The sequence below is a fragment of the Plectropomus leopardus genome, chromosome 1 (assembly GCF_026936395.1).
Source record: "Plectropomus leopardus strain MGB_pleo_1.0 chromosome 1, ASM2693639v1, whole genome shotgun sequence".
Classification (NCBI taxonomy): Eukaryota; Metazoa; Chordata; class Actinopteri; order Perciformes; family Serranidae; genus Plectropomus; species Plectropomus leopardus.
The window spans coordinates 40,819,785-40,839,506 of record NC_142176.1 but is presented as its reverse complement, the minus strand read 5'-3'; the positions used below and the strand labels follow the sequence as shown (position 1 = coordinate 40,839,506).

The following is a 19,722-nucleotide window of genomic DNA, read 5'->3' as shown; positions in this document are numbered from 1 at the left end:
TCCTGTCTTCGAGCGTCATATTTTACGACAGTACCGGTGCCTTTACGGCAGCCGGTTCCCACAACAGACAACAACATGGCAGCCGCGGCGCAGTGTCCCGGTGCTGAAGAGGTTTTAATGGAAGACCAAGAGAGTTCAGCAGCGGGGGAAGACAGCGGGACACCGGGAGCTGCTGCCCGGGACAAGCCCGTGTGTCTCATCGTGCTAGGCATGGCCGGGTCCGGAAAGACCACCTTCGTTCAGGTCAGTTAGCGAGTGTGGCTAACGGAAGCTAACTGCGTGAGTTGGCTTCTTCAGACAGGTACCAAGCCGGGGAAGCCAACTGTGCACATGGCTGTTTAAAAAGCTATTCTGCTCCAAGTTTCTGTCAGACATCAGTGAATATGATAGAAAATAGAGGGTTTCATCACTGTAATGTGTTCCATTGTTTGCTTTCTCACTATTAATTATCTACTATTGGATAGAAATCACTAGTTTATCTAAATTTCAGATTACACTTCAAATATTCACATAGTAAATGTATCTTCTAACAAGTACTGTGTGAATTTGTGTGTGTGTGCGCGCGCGTACAGCCTAATCTTCCTCTGTGCCAAAGAGCTCCGCTGTTGTCCAAAAACTGTAATCAAACTGTAATCAAACACATAAATGCATTTTCATAGATAACAAAAAATAGAATTAATAATAAAGATTCAATAAATAAAATAAAATCAAAATGCCAACCTGGCATAGCCCGAGACTGTTACCTCACCTTTTAGGCGAACCCCTAAATCCTGCTGCTCTATGGCTTAAACACCTACCCAAACCTGCCACCATATCTCCCATTCTTGCAAAGTGTTATAAAGATTTAGGTCTTCAGTAGGAACTTTGTGTTTTTGAAATCTTTTAATGGTTGTTGACACAATAAAAAAATTATAGCATATATCACCGGCCTCATCCCTGAACCCTTGAACACTTGATGCACAACAGTCAAGCTGTTGATGGTAATGCTCCTTTAATCAGACAAGAAGTTAACATTTAAAGGGATACTTTGCTGATTTTCATTCAGTTTGTATCAAAACAAATGCTTCCCTTCATCTAACCAGTGCCTAGATATTACCATAATCATTTTTTCAACCTGCCACCATTGTTTCACCCATATGAGCTCCTGTATTTGTCTCGTGTGAAGCAGTGCATTCTGGTAGTTGCAGGTTGATTTGTTTTTTTCACTTCTTGAGCAAAGCATCCTTTTTCTCTGTTCAGTCATGTAGCACCATTATCAAAAGTATTTGTGTCTTTCTACTTCATAGACAACTTAGTTTTATTAAAAGGCCATCTTCCCAGCAGTGAAATACTTCCTTAAGACATTTTTGGTTTTCGGTTGTATATTATTAATGTCTAATCATCATAAAATTATGGCAGAATCGACAGACAGTTATCACTTCGCATCGACAAAAACCTTGTCTTGTTGAGGCAGGTGAGAACTGTGTTACATATATGAGATATTTATTTCTTTTGTAAAAACTTTTCTAAAGCAAAAACCCTTGGAAATAACATCATGTCGTGCCTGTTTTCTGTACAGTAGGTCTGTGTTGATCTCAGTGTTTTTGTTTCCTCAGAGGCTGACGGCTCACCTTCACTCTGGTAAAGCTCCTCCATATGTCATCAACCTGGACCCTGCCGTTCATGAAGTCCCTTTTCCTGCAAACATTGGTGAGAATCACTCAATTTCCTGGACATTCACAACACATATTTAACAGTGCTGTTCGGTTAGAGACAGAGTGAACAGTGGCTTACAAACATTTCCAGTAATTACAGCACATTTGTAATCATAGATATGGAGGGTTTATGCAGAGTAAAGGGCCATCCACACCCAGAACGATAACTATAACTTTATTTATAGCTTTAGAAATCATTCTGAACCAAGTGGATGGCATAATCCACAGTACAACTACATTGACAACGAAACTGGCAAACAATATCGTTTGGATCCCTCTTAGAGCAATTTCATGAACGAAAGAAATACTAACAGCCAATAAGGATCTGTCTTATTCAGATGTCACATCCAAAATAGACCCTAACATCCAACTTCAATCACAAAATGTCTGTTTTTCTGTTGAAAAAGAGCTATGAAGCTCCTGACTATATTACTGTACGGATTCTGGCCAGCAGATGGTGCTGTTCTTCAGGAGAAGAAGATGAAAGAAAAAAGTCTGGTGTTGATTAAAAAACATCACCTCAATATGATGATTTATAGGCTACATAAAGAATTTTGAATTTAGATCCAAATCCTCTGAATTTGAAGTGTTCAATCTGGGTGTCATCAGTATATTTCACAGAGTTTTCTACAGGATAAAGTTTCAGGAGTTCTTACAATTGCAGCTTATCTCCTTCTTTTAGGGTTTAGGAACAACCTTTAACATGGTATAATCACAGCTGTCAACAGCTGTATGACCTGTTATTGGGCTGCAGATGACACAAAAAAGTAATTTTTCTCTGAGACATGCAGTTAAATGGTCTCCTTCACTGTTGGGGTCTCTGAAGTTGGTTTTGTCTTTACTGATGTCCTCGTTTACCATCGACAGAATGTCAGCAAACTGATGTCGACTCAAAGTATGAATGAAACTTGTCTTCAAAAGACGACTGCTCTCGCAATATAGTGTTTGATTCTCCCAGTTCCTGTAGTCTTTGAAGAATTTGGTGAACCCATATCCTTCTAGTTCTCTGTTTGTTTTTCCTCAGCCTCCTGGCAGTGGAATGCGTAAGGCGAGCTCTACGCTGATGTTCGACAAAACGTTATCGTTCATCAGTGTGGATGCTCACACTGCTTGGTGTGGTCGGCCCTTAAGTCAGAGTCAGTCCAGACAGTGTTCAGTACTTTGTCCCTCCTGCTCTCTGTAACCTTCAGTCTGTCTGTCTTCTTTCTTTCAGACATCAGGGACACTGTGAACTACAAGGAGGTGATGAAGCAGTACGGCCTTGGACCAAATGGAGGCATCGTGACATCACTCAACCTATTCGCCACACGCTTTGATCAGGTTAATCAGACTAAATCAATCAAAACTATGAGCCATTTGAATAAATATCTACACTCTTTAAACTAAAACTTCAGCGTGTTTTAACTAAAACTCTGAAATATCTTGACCAAATTCCAGGACTATTTAAACAGCTTCAGTTCAGTTTAAAGCGCCGTAATGTGCAATTTTGATGTCCAAAGCCCTTTATGAAGTAAAAATAAGAGAAATGTTTATAAAAACACATTAATTGAATCTGTTAACCTCTGTTCATCAAATGACATGTAAACTTTTTAAGGATATTACAAAGTGAAATAATTATTAGGCACTATGTCACAAAATGTAACTCTCCTCACCTCATGGTGAAATGCAAAAGAGCTAAGTCAAAGTCAAATGTAACTCCAAATCTCTGCCACAGGCAGTATTATGAGTACTACCAATGATATGATTAAATTAGACAAAGAACATAACATCCAGTTGATTATGTACTGGAGCATTTTGTCCAAAAACTGTCAGCTGGCCAATGTCATCGAGGATAACAAGTAATCAGGCAATTTTTGGGGGCTTTTTTAAGGAAAAATATTATCAGACAAAATGTCAAACATTTAGAAAGACCCCTATAGACTCCAAGACAATGGTAAAAGGTTAAAATGTTTCTCTTAAATGATATCTCAGAGATATGTAGACTAAAGATAAGAACTCATTATTATTATTTCATGCTCTTAACTGTTTATATTAAAGGTCCTGGTACTTTAGTTAAAGCACTCCATTATTCAAACCAACACTCTGATGAAATCATGACAAACAACAGACAGCGATGGAGTAACAAATGTGTGTTTATGTTCCTCAGGTGATGCAGTTCATAGAGAAGAAGCAGCAGAATCACAGGTCAGTGTCAGCCTTTGTGCAAAAAACACATAAATGAGGCACAGTCTTGCACTGGGAGGCATGTCCCTTCATTACCATGAACTACTACTACCAAAATAAACCACCATTGTTGTTTGTTTTTACACTGTAATTGTGCCACAAATACAAGGGCACCAAATCTGGATTAGTCCATCATTTGAAATAACGTACAAATGTGCTGTTGCAAGGTTTTTTTTATCATGTAGATTTGTATTAATTTCTACCATTAATTTCTACCATTTTCATAGAAATAAAAAAAATAGAATTAATAATAAAGATTCAATAAATAAAATAAAATCAAAATGCCAACCTGGCATAGCCCGAGACTGTTACCTCACCTTTTAGGCTAACCCCTAAATTCTCTGCATCATGTGCCGTTGTTGTGCTGTCAGTGTAGTTCTGTTTGTCCCCGTGTTGTCTCTGTACAGCTGAGTGGGTTCTGGTAGTGACAGTTTCTGCACGGTGTGAAGCTACCGACATCACCTACCATCTACCACTTGGACATTTCCATCCACATCCTACTCTAAAGAGACAGTTTCCTGTTTGCCTTTAACCCACAAACCCATAACAGCTCCTGGGTGTCATTGCTTACTGTGTCGAATTTTTTCTTACGCCTTACAGGTTCCATGCTGCCTTCAGGTGGAACTCTTACTTTCAAATTAAAATAGAAATCAGAGGTATCAAACATTTCAGAGGGGTTCAGCAAACTCCCTGTTTTTTTGATAATTTGTCTGTTTTTCCAGTCAGAGCTGATCAGATCACATGGATAGATGCAAACTTTAAACCTAGCGCAATTATACAACTTTCAGTTTCACTGGATCTGATGTTCTGCTGCTCCACCTGTGCCCAGAGTATGCTCTGTGCTCCGACAGTGTGGTGAAATGCATATACACACACACTAACACACACACACACACACACACATATATATATACAGTAGATAGATAAATAGATAGATAGCTAGATTTCAGTTGTGCTCCTCATGAGCATTCCAGCTTCAAAACTTAAAATCAGTTTGGCAGATGTTTGGATTGTAACCGCCACAAATAAATGAATATGTGGGAAACCTTGATGCTTGTTGTCTCATTGTTCTTTGTAAAGTATCTTAAAATGTTAACAAATAAAATATGTTGTATCTGACATTTTACCTCTGCAGGTATGTGTTAATTGACACCCCGGGTCAGATTGAAGTCTTCACTTGGTCTGCGTCTGGAACCATCATCACAGAGGCTCTGGTATGTCTGCACAGTGGACTTTTGTTTGCTTTCCTTGATCGTTAATGTATCATAAAATTTCTATTGCACATATATGTTACAGGCGTCATCCTTCCCCTGTGTCGTGATCTATGTGATGGACACGTCCCGCAGCGTCAACCCCGTCACTTTCATGTCCAACATGCTGTACGCCTGCAGGTGCCAAACTGAGCTTATGACTGTATCCCTCTCAGCTTTTTTAGACTCAAAACCTACAGAGACTCTGTACTCACTGTATGTCACTGAGACAAAGCTAACATGTCTCACTGACGTTGTGCAGTTCCGGTTCCAGTTCTGTGTCTCAGCTCATGTTTCTCTCCTCCAGTATTCTTTACAAGACCAAGCTGCCCTTCATCGTTGTCATGAACAAGGTGAGGTCGCTTTCTGTGTGTCATATGACTTGTTTTGCTGTGGCAACTTGTAACATGGAGCTGTTACTGACTTGTTAAGGGTTTAACTCGTGTTGTTGTTGTTTTGTGTAGACCGACATTATCGACCACAGCTTTGCAGTGGAGTGGATGCAGGACTTTGAGGTTTTCCAGGATGCCTTGAACCAGGAAACCTCGTATGTCAGCAACCTGACGCGCTCCATGAGTCTGGTGCTGGACGAGTTCTACACCAACCTGAGGGTAAGAGGATGGGCATAGAGCAGAAGGCTGCATCAAGAAAGTTTTAACATTTAGCCAGATAAATTTAGGATTATCAACTCAAAAGTAGCTCTGCATTAAACAGTCTAAAACTCTGAATGATGTGCACCTACACCAGTGTTCCAAGAGCATTTTTGTAAAGATCTCCAGTCACATTTCAGCACCTGGGGCATGTCCCACAAAGTGACATTAGTGGGTTAATCACTTGCCTTGGGTCTTAACTGGATTTTTCTGTGTCACAAAGCTAGCTAACTTTTCGAAAGATAACTGTGGTAACCTATTCTGTCCAGCTGTCCTATTAGGAGCACATAAACTTCAAACTAGGGCAAGACAGTTAAATGTGGATCTACTCTTAATCCTAAATGTATCTGGCTATCTGTAAAATCTTTCTTGATACAGCCTCTTGGTAAATGTCAAAAGAAATGTCATGAATCGGGGTTTGCTCTTTGACACTAACCTCACCTTTGAGAGACACATGAACAAAGTCATCCAGTCATGTTACTTCCATCTGAGGAACATTGCTAGAATATGATCTGTTCTTAGTTTAGTTTAGTTGCACACAATTAAAAAACTGCAGGAAATCCAGTTGAATAAAACAAACATAAAGAAAATCTGTCAGGAGAGGTCAAGAAGCCAGAGGCTTATTCAAACTGACCACTCCTCAACTTGAAAGCAACAAAAGCAAGCAAAAAGCAAACTTACGAAAAAAACCCAAATTAACATTTTAAAGTAAAATTCAGAGGAAAACAAATGACAACAAAGAGCAAATAAGTAACCAGTGAGACAATGTTAATCCAACCAAAACCAACGTCAGCTTGCTACATCACTCTCTTCTTTCATATCACTCTTGAAGACTTATTTTAAATTGACAGGCAGTCCTATGATTTCTCTTTAAAGGAATATTAATATTTGTATTATTATTATAATACTGTACCTTATTCCTGACAGTGGACTTGAGTTTTGCACTGCTCTGTTCGACTTTAAATTCAACCACTGTTTTTTTTTTCTTTTTTTTGTGTTGTATTTTGCCTGTGTTTTTTATTGGATTGTATGTATGTGTAAAGCAATTTGTAACCTTGATTTTGATAAGTGTTACAAAAAACACACTTTCTCATTATTATTATTATTACTATAGAAATCTGTGGGCAAAATAAAATCAGAAATTAGCAGCATGAAAACTCTGTAGACTCCAGCTAAAGAATAAAACGTACAGTAAAGCCCAGTCTTTGATGCCGTCTCCGTGTCTGCAGGTGGTGGGCGTGTCTGCGGTGACAGGAAGTGGATTGGATGAGCTGTTTGCTCAGGTAGAGGATGCGGCTGAGGAGTATGAGAGGTAAACTGAAACTTTTATAAACTATTTTCTAACTTTTTCATTAATCACAGTTATTTTTGTCACATTCCTGGAATGCAGGTGTGCTAACACAGCTACACAGTGCCAGTGTTTACGCCCCATGTTATTGTCAAACTTGGAGGAGTTGATGTCAGATCAAATTAAGGCTGGACTATTAATCAGAAAGTTACTGAAACCAACATCATAACTGTTCTAGTTTCAACACCTGACCCACACCATACCCCAAACATGAATAGATGACGTTAATGTTAAAAAACAGCAATGTTGTCTTTTAATGCAGTAAACCATTTGAGGCCGACACAGTTGTGGTTAGGCTTGCATAATGACGATAATGTTGTTGAATCCTGGTATCGGATTATTTATTTACAAGATTTAAATGAGAAAAGAGTTGTGAGGCAGTTTGAAAACTTGACAGATGAATATCATGAGATGATTATGTCTTGTCAATAAGGGAGTTCATCCAGGGGCGTCAGGGGCTAAGTGGATAGAGCGGGCGCCCCATATACTGTGGCTGAGTCCTTGCTGCAGCGGTCCAGGTTTGACTCTTGCACCGGCCCTTTGATGTATGTTGTGCCCTCTCTCTCTCCCTCTTTCCCATGTACGCTCTGTCCCATCAAATAAAGGCGAAAAAAAGCCCAAAAAATATCTTTGAAGAAAAAAAAAGAAAGTTCATCCAACCTGAGATACATTCCAGAAAGAAATGAAGAAGTGGTGACGGGGGAAATATCAGTTAAAGCTGTAGTAGGCGGGTTTCCATTCATCCTCAACTTGCGCAAATTAAAATTGCAAATATATAATATGCAAAATATGATTAGCGTTATTGCCACATGATATATAGTACGCCTAATGGAAATCTGGAAATTTCGAAAAAACTGCCATTTATCGAAAAAAGTTTTTCTGCTTGCATGAGATGGTTTTTCAGGCAATACAAAAAACCTGTATTTCACAAAACTGCAACAGATGACATGGTGCTATGGCTGTGTGCTTGTCAGTAGGAACTGACTCCCTCATGATGCAGCAGGAGCTACAAGAGCTGTTATTGCATCACATAACTCTTCAAAAGTTGAGCAGATCATCGAGAAGTTTTGAATCCACAATTCCTCTGTGAAATCATGGACTACCACCTCCCAGAAACCCCTCATACGTGGCCACTCCCATGTATAAGGGGTCACCTTTCCATTATGGCTCCATAACACGCCTACGTGGCCTTGGATTGGAAATAATAACGTCTAGTGCGGTGGCTGCTGTATTCTGTTCTTGATAAACTGAACTCTTCCTCCTTCCTCAGGGACTATCGACCCGAATACGAAAGACTGCGCAAACAGCTGGTGAGTGTGTTTCTGTCTTTTTGTCTCCCTTTTCTGTCTGTCCTCAAACATCTCCATGTTTACACTGACTTACTGTCCATCAGGCGGAGGCGCAGAGTAAGAAGCAGCAGGAGCAGATGGAGCGGCTCCGGAAGGACCTGGGAGCTGTTGACATGACGACCACAGCTTCAACAGGTAGAGACCACTCCTGAATACTGAATATAAAATTGTATGTATTTACTGGTAACACTTTATTTAACTGCTCTAATCCCCCCCTCCTCCTCAATCACTCTTGCTGATGGTGATGGTTGGAGAAGGTATAAGTCTGTCTGTTAACCCTTTGAAACCAGAGCAAATTGGCTTGATTTCTTTCAAAAACATGAGAAGTCAATGAGCAATGAAAGAAATTATCACCCAAAAATGTTAAAGAATTTAGTTTAAAGAAAGTACAAGAAAATGTCCTCAATTTTTTAAATAAACAAAATAAGGAAGAAAATTTAAAAAAAAAAAAGAAAAAAAAGTGACCTGGAAAAAGGATGATCATTTAAAATATGTAATTATGATAGTTTTAAATAAAGTTTTTGTCTAGCTTTATCTACTTCACCCTAGACATTTTTCCCTAGCTTTTTAAAAATAATTTTCCACATCTACAATTTTTTTTTTGTAAGTTGTGGAACATTCCTTGCCTTTTTTTTTAACCTTTAATAACCAGACAAAAAACTCCTGAGAGTAAGAATATCTTTTTTTAAGAGTGTCCTGGCCAAGTCAAGCAGTAACAAAAGTTAGAGGCAGACAAAATGGAACAAAAATACAAAATCAAAATATACAACTCCAAAGCAACAATATGAAACACAAAATGAAGTTATAAGATGGACTAAACAATATGTTAAGATACGCAATAAGTGAGTGAACCATACAAACAAGACCAGCTAAGATACACTCTGACATTGGCATGTAGAAGATGACATACAAAAGTCCTGCAGCAGAGCTTTGAAACGGCCTCCAGGAACCAATGAGTGAAACTTTAAGTCTTTCTGCAGAAGATTCTACATTTGTGAAGCTGCAGACATAAAGTCTCTTTTGTCAAAGTCCATATGAACCCTTATAGGTATAGGCAATAAAAACAAGTATTTTGAACAGACAGCATTTTTAGCTTAATGTAGACACAAAAATATGTTGGAAGTGGGCCAAGAACAACTTTGTTAAAAAGAGAATGCAGATGAATGCAGTTTTAGGTTGCCCATTATCTTTTTCCCATGTTTTTGAAAGAAATTGCACCTAATTTCTAGAGGTTTAAAGTTTTAAATACATTTGAAAGCAGTATAAGAAAAGTGATGTTGATCCAGGTTTCAAAGGGTCACCCAAAGTTTGTTGCACTGTATTTTATTGTTATATATTGCTGATTGACTTCCTGTTTCTAGAGGATGCTGATGTAGCTGGGCCCAGTGACCTTATCATGACACGTGGTAACCCTGATGAAGAGGAGGAGGAGGTGGACAGTGACACGGACGACATCGATCACAACGGTGAGAAAAGAAACCACCCCAACCACCTGTTTATACACTGTGAAAAACACACATATACACTGTAAAAAATAACTATTAAAAACCCTCAGTGGTCGCCTGCATACAATTAAGAGGTTGGACTTTTAATGGAAAACATGTATTTTATTTTATTTTTCAGCAACGGAGGAGAGCAAAGAGACTGATGCCTTTGGAAACTTCCTGAAGGAGAGGAAGGAAGTGGTTCAGGTCCGAAACAGAAAGTGTGCAATGCCTGACCCCTGACCTCTGCAGCCTGACCCCCGACCTCTGTAGCCTGACCTGTAACTCTGTCGGAGAGAAAGACAGTGACAGAATGAAGGTGAGGGAAATAGAAAACCTCCCAAATGTTTCCCTCGGTGGGTACAGACTATCATCTGGAAGAGATGCTGTGGAAGTACAGTATGTTTTTACTCCAGTACTCCAGTATCCAGGAATGAGAGGGAACTAAATCTCAGCTCTTCAGGTTGAACTTCTGGTCTCATCATCTGACCCCGTTCATTCAGTAAAGCTGATTGGCTGCTCCTCAGTACTGCTTCTTCCCTGAAAAACTTCTATTTTTATATCAGAAAAAACTATTCTATTCTGCTTTTCCTGTTTTTTCATTACTGTTCATGTTTGTTTGTGAAAGCACTGACAGGATTTATAATCTGCAAAATTAAAGTGAGCTTTTAGTTCAAATTTGATTTGAAATGAGACTATTTGTGAACTTTTTGCAACACCTTAACTGCTCCATGACGAGACTCCAGGAGATGGCTGCAGCAGTTTTAAGTTATTGAGGTCCAACTCAACCTGGACTCTGAACCTTCTGAATGCACTGTTTATTAAAAGCCCCTAAAACAGTAACTGCTACACAGGTATTTTCTCTCTTCCCACGTTGCCCCCAGGAAGTGCACCAGGCTGTGATGCAAATTTTAAGTAGTGGTCAAAAGTGGAATTACACCATCCGAGGTGGTCACATGATGCAAACTGGCCCAGAAAGACTTTTCCCCATTGACTAACATAAGAAAAGAGACATCTGTAAATCAGTAAATCATTTATTGTGAGCGTCAAAACCCCCATGACACGTATTCTATCACTATCGAGAGTTAAACTATTCAGTTCCATAACATTTAAAATGTCTAAAAGAGCTACAAGATTACATTTTTTAGATCGCCATTCAAGCTAGCGAGGCGCTAATCCAGATGTCGGTCACTCCACGCACAGAAGTTACCCACTCAGGCACACTCGGCCACACTTACCTTTGCACTATATTCAACTGAACATAGATCAAAAAAGATTTGCAAATCATTGCATCCTGTTTTTATTGACTTTTTATGCAATTTTCCACCTTTCTGGGAATTGAGGTGCCCAAAATGAATGGCAAACAGCATTCTGACCTTTGCAGATTCTTTGAGAATTAATGTGTCCACTTCCTTTTACTGGCCCGGTGTGGCTCCACATTTTGACAAATAAAGGCCTGTCTCAATTAGAGGTCTGGTCTGGTTGCCATGCAGTTCATTTTTATAGAAGTTCTTTGGCTGTATAAAACTGGGTTGTTGGCTACCTGCTGGAGCTAACATTAGTTAGCTGCTTAGATCACACATACAGATAAAAATGTTTCATCTTTTGTCAATATTGACATGTTGTACAGTTTGGTACGATTCTCTACAATTCAATCATTCAGCTCTTTTTAGTGAAACCATGAGCACCAAAGAAGACAGTTATACTGCAGAGTAAACAAGAGAGATGAAAAAATGGTTTAAATAAACAGTTTGATTGTATTTCCATCTTTGCTGAGCAACAGTTTTGTATGAGTGGATAGAAGCCCGTCCCATTTAGACGCCTGTCCCAAATATAAGTCTGTTGAGTTCAGTGATTTAAGCGGGCTATTTAAGTTTTGCACTACATTTTCTTTTTGTGTTAATTGTGCAGATTTAGCATCTGCAAAAGGTGCACAATTTTTCTTTTAATTTGCTCTTCAGTGTGCAGTTCTTTAGGCACACCTAGCTAATACTAAAGCAGTCAAGTGCAACAGTTCTACAAAAATATCCTCCTTCATCTAAGTTGCAATGTTCAGTTTGTGTGGATTCAACTGTAGGATCATTGTGGAGGATTCAGTTTGTGCTGCTGAACTGTATTGTGCTAAACTGACAGGTGTTTCTGTTGTTTTGTCCGCTCCCTCTGTATTAATGAGAGTAGGCTAAAAAGAAAACTCCCACACACTGTTCACTTTATTAAATGCCCTGTGTTTTGCTCAAAAGAGCATCAGCAGTTGTCTGCTTTGTTCTCTGATGTCTCTGATCAGTGTGGTATTAATGTGTCTCCGCTGAGTGTGGCTCCTGACAGAAGCTCCGATTGTGTTTGTCTTCATTCATGTTTGAGCTCTGTGAATGGATTTAGCTTCTCCGCCTGCCGACCATCTGCCAACACTCTGCCAACACACTTTCGCCTACACGCTCGCTGAAATCCGGCAGCGTGGTCGGACTGAAGAGCAGCTGAGTCACTTTCCACTCTTTGAAAAGCAGTGGTAAAATTGAACCAGAACATTTACTACATAAAGTATCATACATAAGTACAAGTTGGAGAAACTTGTACTCAAGATTTTTTTTTACTTCCATGCTTCTTCATAGTTCTGCTCCACTATATTTGCCATCTTAAGTTACTTTGCAAATTAAGATTTTTGCATAAAATGTATGAAAACTTTTTAAAATATGTTTTGTCCAACTCCATTTCCAGAAGAGTTGGGACACTGTGTAAAAATATGAATAAAAACAGAATGCAATTATCTACAAAACCATTTTGAATTATTTTCAATTGAATACAGTCCAAAGACAAGATATTTGATGTTCAAACTGATAAGCTTAAGGCAAAGGGCTCGGTTGTTCACAGGCAAGGATGGCGTGAGGTTTACCACTTCAAAAACTGCATGAGCAAATAGTCCAACAGTTTAAGAACATCTCTCAAAGCATAATTGCAATAAATTTAGGATTCCACTGTCTATAATCCATAATGTCATCAAATGATTCAGAAAATATGGGGAAATTTCTGCATGTAAGGGGCAAGGCTGAAAACCCAATATTGAATGCCCATGACCTTTGACCCCCTCAGGCTGCACTGCATTAAAAACCTACATAATTGTATAAAGGATATTACTTCATAGGCTCAGGAACACTTTGGCAAGCCATTGTCAGTAAACACAGTTTACCACTGCATCGAAAAATACAAGTTCAAACTCTACCATACAAAATGAAAGCCAGATATCAACAACATCCAGAAGCACAGCTGACTTCTCTGAGCTCATCTGAGACGGACTGACACAAAGTGGAAAAGTGTGCTCTGGTCTGACGAGTCCATATGTCAAATTAGTTTTTGAAAATCATAGATGTGTGTCCTCCAGACTTAAGAGGAAAAGTATAATCCAGATTGTTGCATTTGCAATGTTCAAAAGCCATCTGTGATGGTATGGGGGTGTGCTGGTGCCCATGGCATCATGGGTAGCTTGGCACATCAATGAAGTTAACAGAATTTGAGAAGATAAGTTGAGGTAATTTCATAATGATTTGACTCAAATTCAGTCACCTTAAAAAATTCTGTCAGCCAGGACGCTGGTTTAAAACAAATAATCTGTATTTACAATGTAACATTAATTTTAAAAAGCGTACCTTACATTATATGTCCAAAAGTATGTGGACACCCCTGTCCAAATACTTACATGTCCCGTTCTTTGTCCGTTGTAGTTCTAATGAAATGAAATCTTAATGCTACATGCAGCTATATTTCAGACAAAAATTCTCTCAGTTTGTGTTTCACAATGACGCTGTCTCCGTGCAGAGATCAATAAAGGGTTTTAACATGCAAAACTTTTCACACAAAATGTTGTTTCTCTAAGTTTGGGCTCATAAATATACAAAGCTACATAAAAAGTATATGATGCATCATGTTTTCTGAATCATCACAACATTGCATCCATGTTAATTATTGAATTTTAATCAATATCAGTGGCCTAATTCTCATCAAAATACACGTCACTGTGCAAACGTAATTTCCTCAGAGAACAACAAAAAAAACATGCAATGTGCACCGCAGGAATTGTGAAAATATGCAGGGTGCAAGGACAAACTTATTTTTTTATTTGGTATACATGTATTGAATATGAAAGAATCGAAAGTGTAGATAATGACACACAGAGTCTGGCTTTGCACTGTAACATCTCCCACATCTATTCTACTTACTTTCTTCTGTCAAACCTTAAGTTTGAAACATTAAGAAAAACATCTAATGTGTAACAATTAGACAAACTGACTTTTGTTTTTGTTGAGCATCTTTGAGTACTGTGAAAAGCGCTCTATAAATAAAATGTATTATTTTTTATTACTATTAATGTGTTTTAATGTGCAAATTCTTCATTTCAAATGTCCGGAGTCTGCAGATTTGGACATTTCTGGAAGACAAGGGAGAACTGTTTCGAAGGTTTAATCAGGGTTCAGTACATCTGTCTGTCAGCCTGTCTGTCTGTCTCTCTGTCTGTCTGTCTGTCTCTCTGTCAGCATGTCTGTGTGTCTGTCTCTGTCAGCATGTCTGTGTGTCTGTCTCTCTGTCAGCATGTCTGTGTGTCTGTCTCTCTTTCAGCATGTCTGTGTGTCTGTCTCTCTGTCAGCATGTCTGTGTGTCTGTCTCTGTCAGCATGTCTGTGTGTCTGTCTCTGTCAGCATGTCTGTGTGTCTGTCTCTCTGTCAGCATGTCTGTGTGTCTGTCTCTCTGTCAGCATGTCTGTGTGTCTGTCTCTCTTTCAGCATGTCTGTGTGTCTGTCTCTGTCAGCATGTCTGTGTGTCTGTCTCTCTGTCAGCATGTCTGTGTGTCTGTCTCTCTGTCAGCATGTCTGTGTGTCTGTCTCTCTGTCAGCATGTCTGTGTGTCTCTCTCTGTCAGCATGTCTGTGTGTCTGTCTCTCTGTCAGCATGTCTGTGTGTCTGTCTCTCTGTCAGCATGTCTGTGTGTCTGTCTCTCTTTCAGCATGTCTGCCTCTCAGGTGAGTTTCTGGAAGCCTCCGCCTGCAGCAGCAGTGACTCACCTCCGCTGACATTCAGCCCACACTGTTGTCTGTTCTCTCTCTCTCCTCCTCAGCTCACTCGTCCCCCTCCCCTCTTTCTCTCACTCTCTCTCTCTCTCTCTCTCATCTCTTCCTCTCTCTCTCCTCCTCCTCAGTGGGCTGCAGACACGTCCAGAAACAGAAACGTTGAGAGTCACGACGCCTCGCTGACACAAATAAAACACACGACTGCTGGCTAAGTGACAGGCTGCTCATTCATACACACACACACACACACACACACACACACACACACACATACACACATACACACACTGGTTAACTGGTTTCAACTGGTTTAAACTGGCAGACAGCATCATGAATCTTTCAGTTCAGATTTGTCTCTGCAGCTTATTCAATTGAATCAGAGTAACGATGTCCACACTGCAACAGTTACACATATTCACACATGGATGCTGAACTGGAGCATCGGGTCCTGCTCGAGGGCACCTCAGCAGTGGTCAGGTTGGGCCATGGTTGCACTACTGGGCGACTGTGAAGCTTTGCTGCAGGTTCAAGTTCATATTTTGTCTTTCGGGATTGGTTTTAAGGCTCTCCTACCATCAAATGATCATCTCAGTGGAATAAAAACTGTTTGGTGCATCCTACGCGCCTTTCGTTCTTAATTTTTTGATAATTTTGGCTGTGTTCATGCATATTGCATACATTTTGGCAAGATTTTGTATTTTTTGTTTATTCTTTGAATTTCCAGCTAAGCTCCTACAATAAGTCTAAAATACACTGTGGAAACTAAATGGTTCCATACATATTGCTATCAAACTATGAAAACATGCATTGTGTTATTTCTGGGTGTCAGTCTGGCCTTTGTGTGTTATTACTGATATGGTACATTGCAAATAGAAGGGTGACATAATTGTTGTTTGCCTGGAACACCTTAACCTCTCTTTAAACCTTATACTTTATACCTAGCTAATTGTTATCCTTAGCAATTTCGTCTGGACTTCTCCTTCCAGGCCAAGGAGCGAAGAGGGATGATGGTGGACCGACATGTTGGTATGGTGGCCAAGTCATGTTACTAAAAGGCGAGTCACGTAGCTGCTCCCGCTTCTGTTACACCTACTCATCCCCACCTGTGCCAAGGCCCCGGCTTCAGCTCCCAACTTCCTGCTGTGTTAGAAACCGTCCTCTATCATGGATAGTGCACTATATAGTGTGTTCACCATTTTGTAGTGGCGTTCAAATTCTCAGTGGTTAATCTTATCCACTATATAGTGCACTGTAAAATACGCAAAATGCACAGCAAATCTGACTGTACATACATGTACCCTACATTTAACTCCTGTATACCACAATGCAATGCCGCCATGTATTTCCGGGGGAAAAAAATTCCAACGTAGTGTCCAAAATCTCGTTCGTCATTCCATATAGTACACTACTTGATACACACTACATAGTGAATAGTGAGAGAGTGAATGGGGGGACGGTTTTGAACACAGCTCAGGTCCCAGGGTGCAGCTGTGATGTTCTCCTCAGCTGCAGTAATCAGCCTGGAGGTATATAGGGAGGTCGGCTTTTCCTGCTAACTTGGTTGTTTGTCTCCAGAGAGTCAACACCTTCAGTTGGCTTTCTATGTTTTTGGTTTTGGGTGAAAATCTGAGTGGAGTGTGTGTTGGAAGTGTGATTCTTCTTTTGGTCATTCATTTAGTTTTCACCCTGTTAAGTGACTCCCACTTTGATTTTGGGACCAATTCTTTTGTTTGTCTGTCGTTTTTGATAGAAGCAGTGGGTGGCTGTGGGGAAACCAAAGGTCCTGATTTTTCTTGTACATGTGCCCTGTTTTGTTGGTCTCCCAAACCGCGATCCATCTCCTTCAGGTTTTGTTTTCTGGGGAACTGTAACAATTTGGGGGCCTCCCTAGGACTTGAGATATAGCTGTTTTACAGGTATTGTGTTGGTCGCCCTTGAATTATTGAATAGTCTCTTCACTGCACAAAGCATGGAGTTTAAGTTGGAGTCATTTGTTGAGAATCCAACTTCGGAAGCACTTGGCTTATGCAAAAGGGCGGACCTAATGCAAGTCGTTCACCAGTTTGGCATTACAGTGACAGCAGGGAGCAGCAAAGATGCAGTAAAACAGTGGTAGTGACTGCTTTGGTGGAGAAGAGCATTCTCAGACGTTTTGGGGCTAAATCAGAGTGTGGGTGAAGAGGGTGATACTGAAAAAGGTGGCTCTGATCCTGCTGCTGAAGTGGAATTGAAACAACTAGACATGACTCTCAAGCCAGAGGAAATAAAATTTGAGCAAAGTAGTAGTAGGCATACCAAGAAAGGCAAACTGAAAAGGAACATTAACCTGGCTGAACATTTTGTCAGACACGAGCAGCATCTGAGCTTTACAAATCAAATGTGGCTGACGACAAACTGCACAAGTTTTCCTATGTGTAAATACGTAAGAGTTTGTGCATGTGCACTGAAAGGCAGCACTGCCTGGAAGTGTAAACTCTGGAGACAGTACTTTTTTACTGCCTGACTAATGATAAAACGAAAGATCACACTTGCTGCTCAAATGACAAGATATTTTATCAAAGAGGCAACATGTCCCTCTTCAGTAACATTACACACACACACACACACACACACAAACACACACACACACACCTCAAATGTGTGTTTATTATTGATCAGTCTCATCTCAGCCTCTGTTATCAGCTATGACTCATCCTTTCTTCTTACTTTTTTCTTTTCCGTCATGTTGTCATGACATCACTGTGTTGAGCGCATTGCAGTGACCTCATTGTTAATGACATCATTGGTCAGACTCAGAGGTGATGTCATTGCTTCCAGTTCGTCTGCTGCTGTTTGTCCTCGAAAGCAGCCTGCAGAGCCAGAGCCCCGCCCCTCTCTGTTCATATCACATCTCTTTTTTTAATACTAATTTTTAAATATTATTTTATTTTGTTCTATTTTATATTATTTTATTTTTTATTTTACTTCATTCTGTTATATTTTATTGGATTCTATTTCATATTATTCTATATTATGCTGAATTGTGTTTAATTAGATTGTATTGTGTTCTATTTTATTTCCCTCAGTTTTTTTTCCAATCTGTAAACAGCTCTGTATGCTGCATGCAGCTCTGCAGAAAATAAATAAATAAATAGTGCTGCAGATGTGTTGTTTTTTTCTGCTGAATCCTGATTTGACTTTAAAGCCACACACACACACACACACACACACACACACACCCTGACAGTGTAGCTCTGAGAGCTCTCAGCTGATTGGCTGTGGGTGACATCATCAGTTGGGATGTGGAGGTTTCTCTCTCTCCTTGTTGCTGCTGTTGCTGCAGCCTCTCGCTCACCTTGCCACCTCCACACACACACACACACACACACACACACACACACATTTACCTGATCGTTTGCAGAAACACACATTGTCCACAAACAGCTGCTCTGCATCCAATATGTCTCTTAAGGTGTGAAACTGGCCCTCACAGAAATAGTGGCACAAGTACACACACACACACACACACACACGCACACACACACTGCGGCTGCATTACATCATCTGCTTCAGTGTTAGGAGCAGAGGAGGAACAGTGAGTGGGAACACTGTGTTCTACCCTGGTGCATGATGGGAGCTGTAGTCCCCTGCTGGTCTGTGAGTCATGTTCACAGAGAGGTGTTCTGGTGTGACAAAGCTGGAGAAAACAAAGTGCAGACGACACATACAGAATTATCCTGCAGCCAGTCTGTGTCACTGTCCAACTGTGGTGTGACCTTTGACCTTCAGCTTAAAGGTCAAGAAACAGTTTCATTTTTTGGTCTTCACGAGGGTGGTCCATCCTGTCTGATAATGTCTAAACTGTTGTGGTACAGGTAGTAGTGGTAAAAATGGAATATTAGTACTGCTATAAATTTCAGTATCTGTGCCTATCTGTGCAATTTTTCCTCTTAATTTTTTTGCAGTTTCCTCACCTCTTATACAATGTTCATCTTCATACAAGCCATACTTGAAAAATTCTTGTTCTCTGATGAAAACTCATGACATCGTCTGCTTTTCTGCATCACAATGAACTCAGCAAGAGAAAACTAAAAAAAACATAAAAGCCAAAATCACAATCACATTTGAAAAAATACTACAAAAAACCATGTAGAATATATTCATTTTAAAATGACAGAGCTGAACAGTATAAGAAGGAGTAGTTTGTGCAGAAGTATGCAAAATATTGTCCAGGGGGTGTACAAAAGATGACAGTATGAAGTATAAATAGAATATTTACAATGTACCGAGATAATAGTCCAAAAGATATACATTAATGTAAGGCACAGAGAGAGATGTGAAGACATTAATGTGCTTTACCCTCAGGTAGCGCTACAGTGGAATGGGATAATATAGCAGCATAGAAGGTTAAAAATTTGGGACCTGATCTGGAACAGACCCGAGGAAACCACAATTATGATCTGCAGAGATACATTTTCTGAAATACAAAATATGTTGGACACAGACAGCATGATGCTTCAACATGTAACAAACCAGACTGGCTTTAGAACCTGATTATCAAGAACCCAGTGGACCCCTGAAGACCTCCACAATGGAGCAAACTCAAACTGACAGCAATGAAAAAAAAAAAAAAATCTAAAAAACCTCTGACCAGTAAGTTACTGAATACATTTTTATAAATTCCCCCAA

The 19,722-nt window shown here is 39.8% G+C and overlaps 1 protein-coding gene across 1 annotated transcript; it reads left to right on the top strand.

The window, feature by feature from the left end:
* The first annotated feature begins 5 nt into the window (after positions 1–5).
* On the top strand, positions 6–12,245 carry gpn1 (GPN-loop GTPase 1). Its single transcript, XM_042486531.2, has 13 exons — positions 6–243; positions 1,596–1,689; positions 2,908–3,014; positions 3,841–3,878; positions 5,053–5,131; positions 5,214–5,308; positions 5,475–5,520; positions 5,632–5,778; positions 7,047–7,129; positions 8,436–8,475; positions 8,559–8,649; positions 9,876–9,980; positions 10,138–12,245. The coding sequence occupies exons 1-13, from the start codon at positions 76–78 to the stop codon at positions 10,239–10,241; spliced, it is 1,197 nt and encodes a 398-aa protein (XP_042342465.2). The 5' UTR covers positions 6–75; the 3' UTR covers positions 10,242–12,245.
* The last annotated feature ends 7,477 nt before the right edge of the window (positions 12,246–19,722 follow it).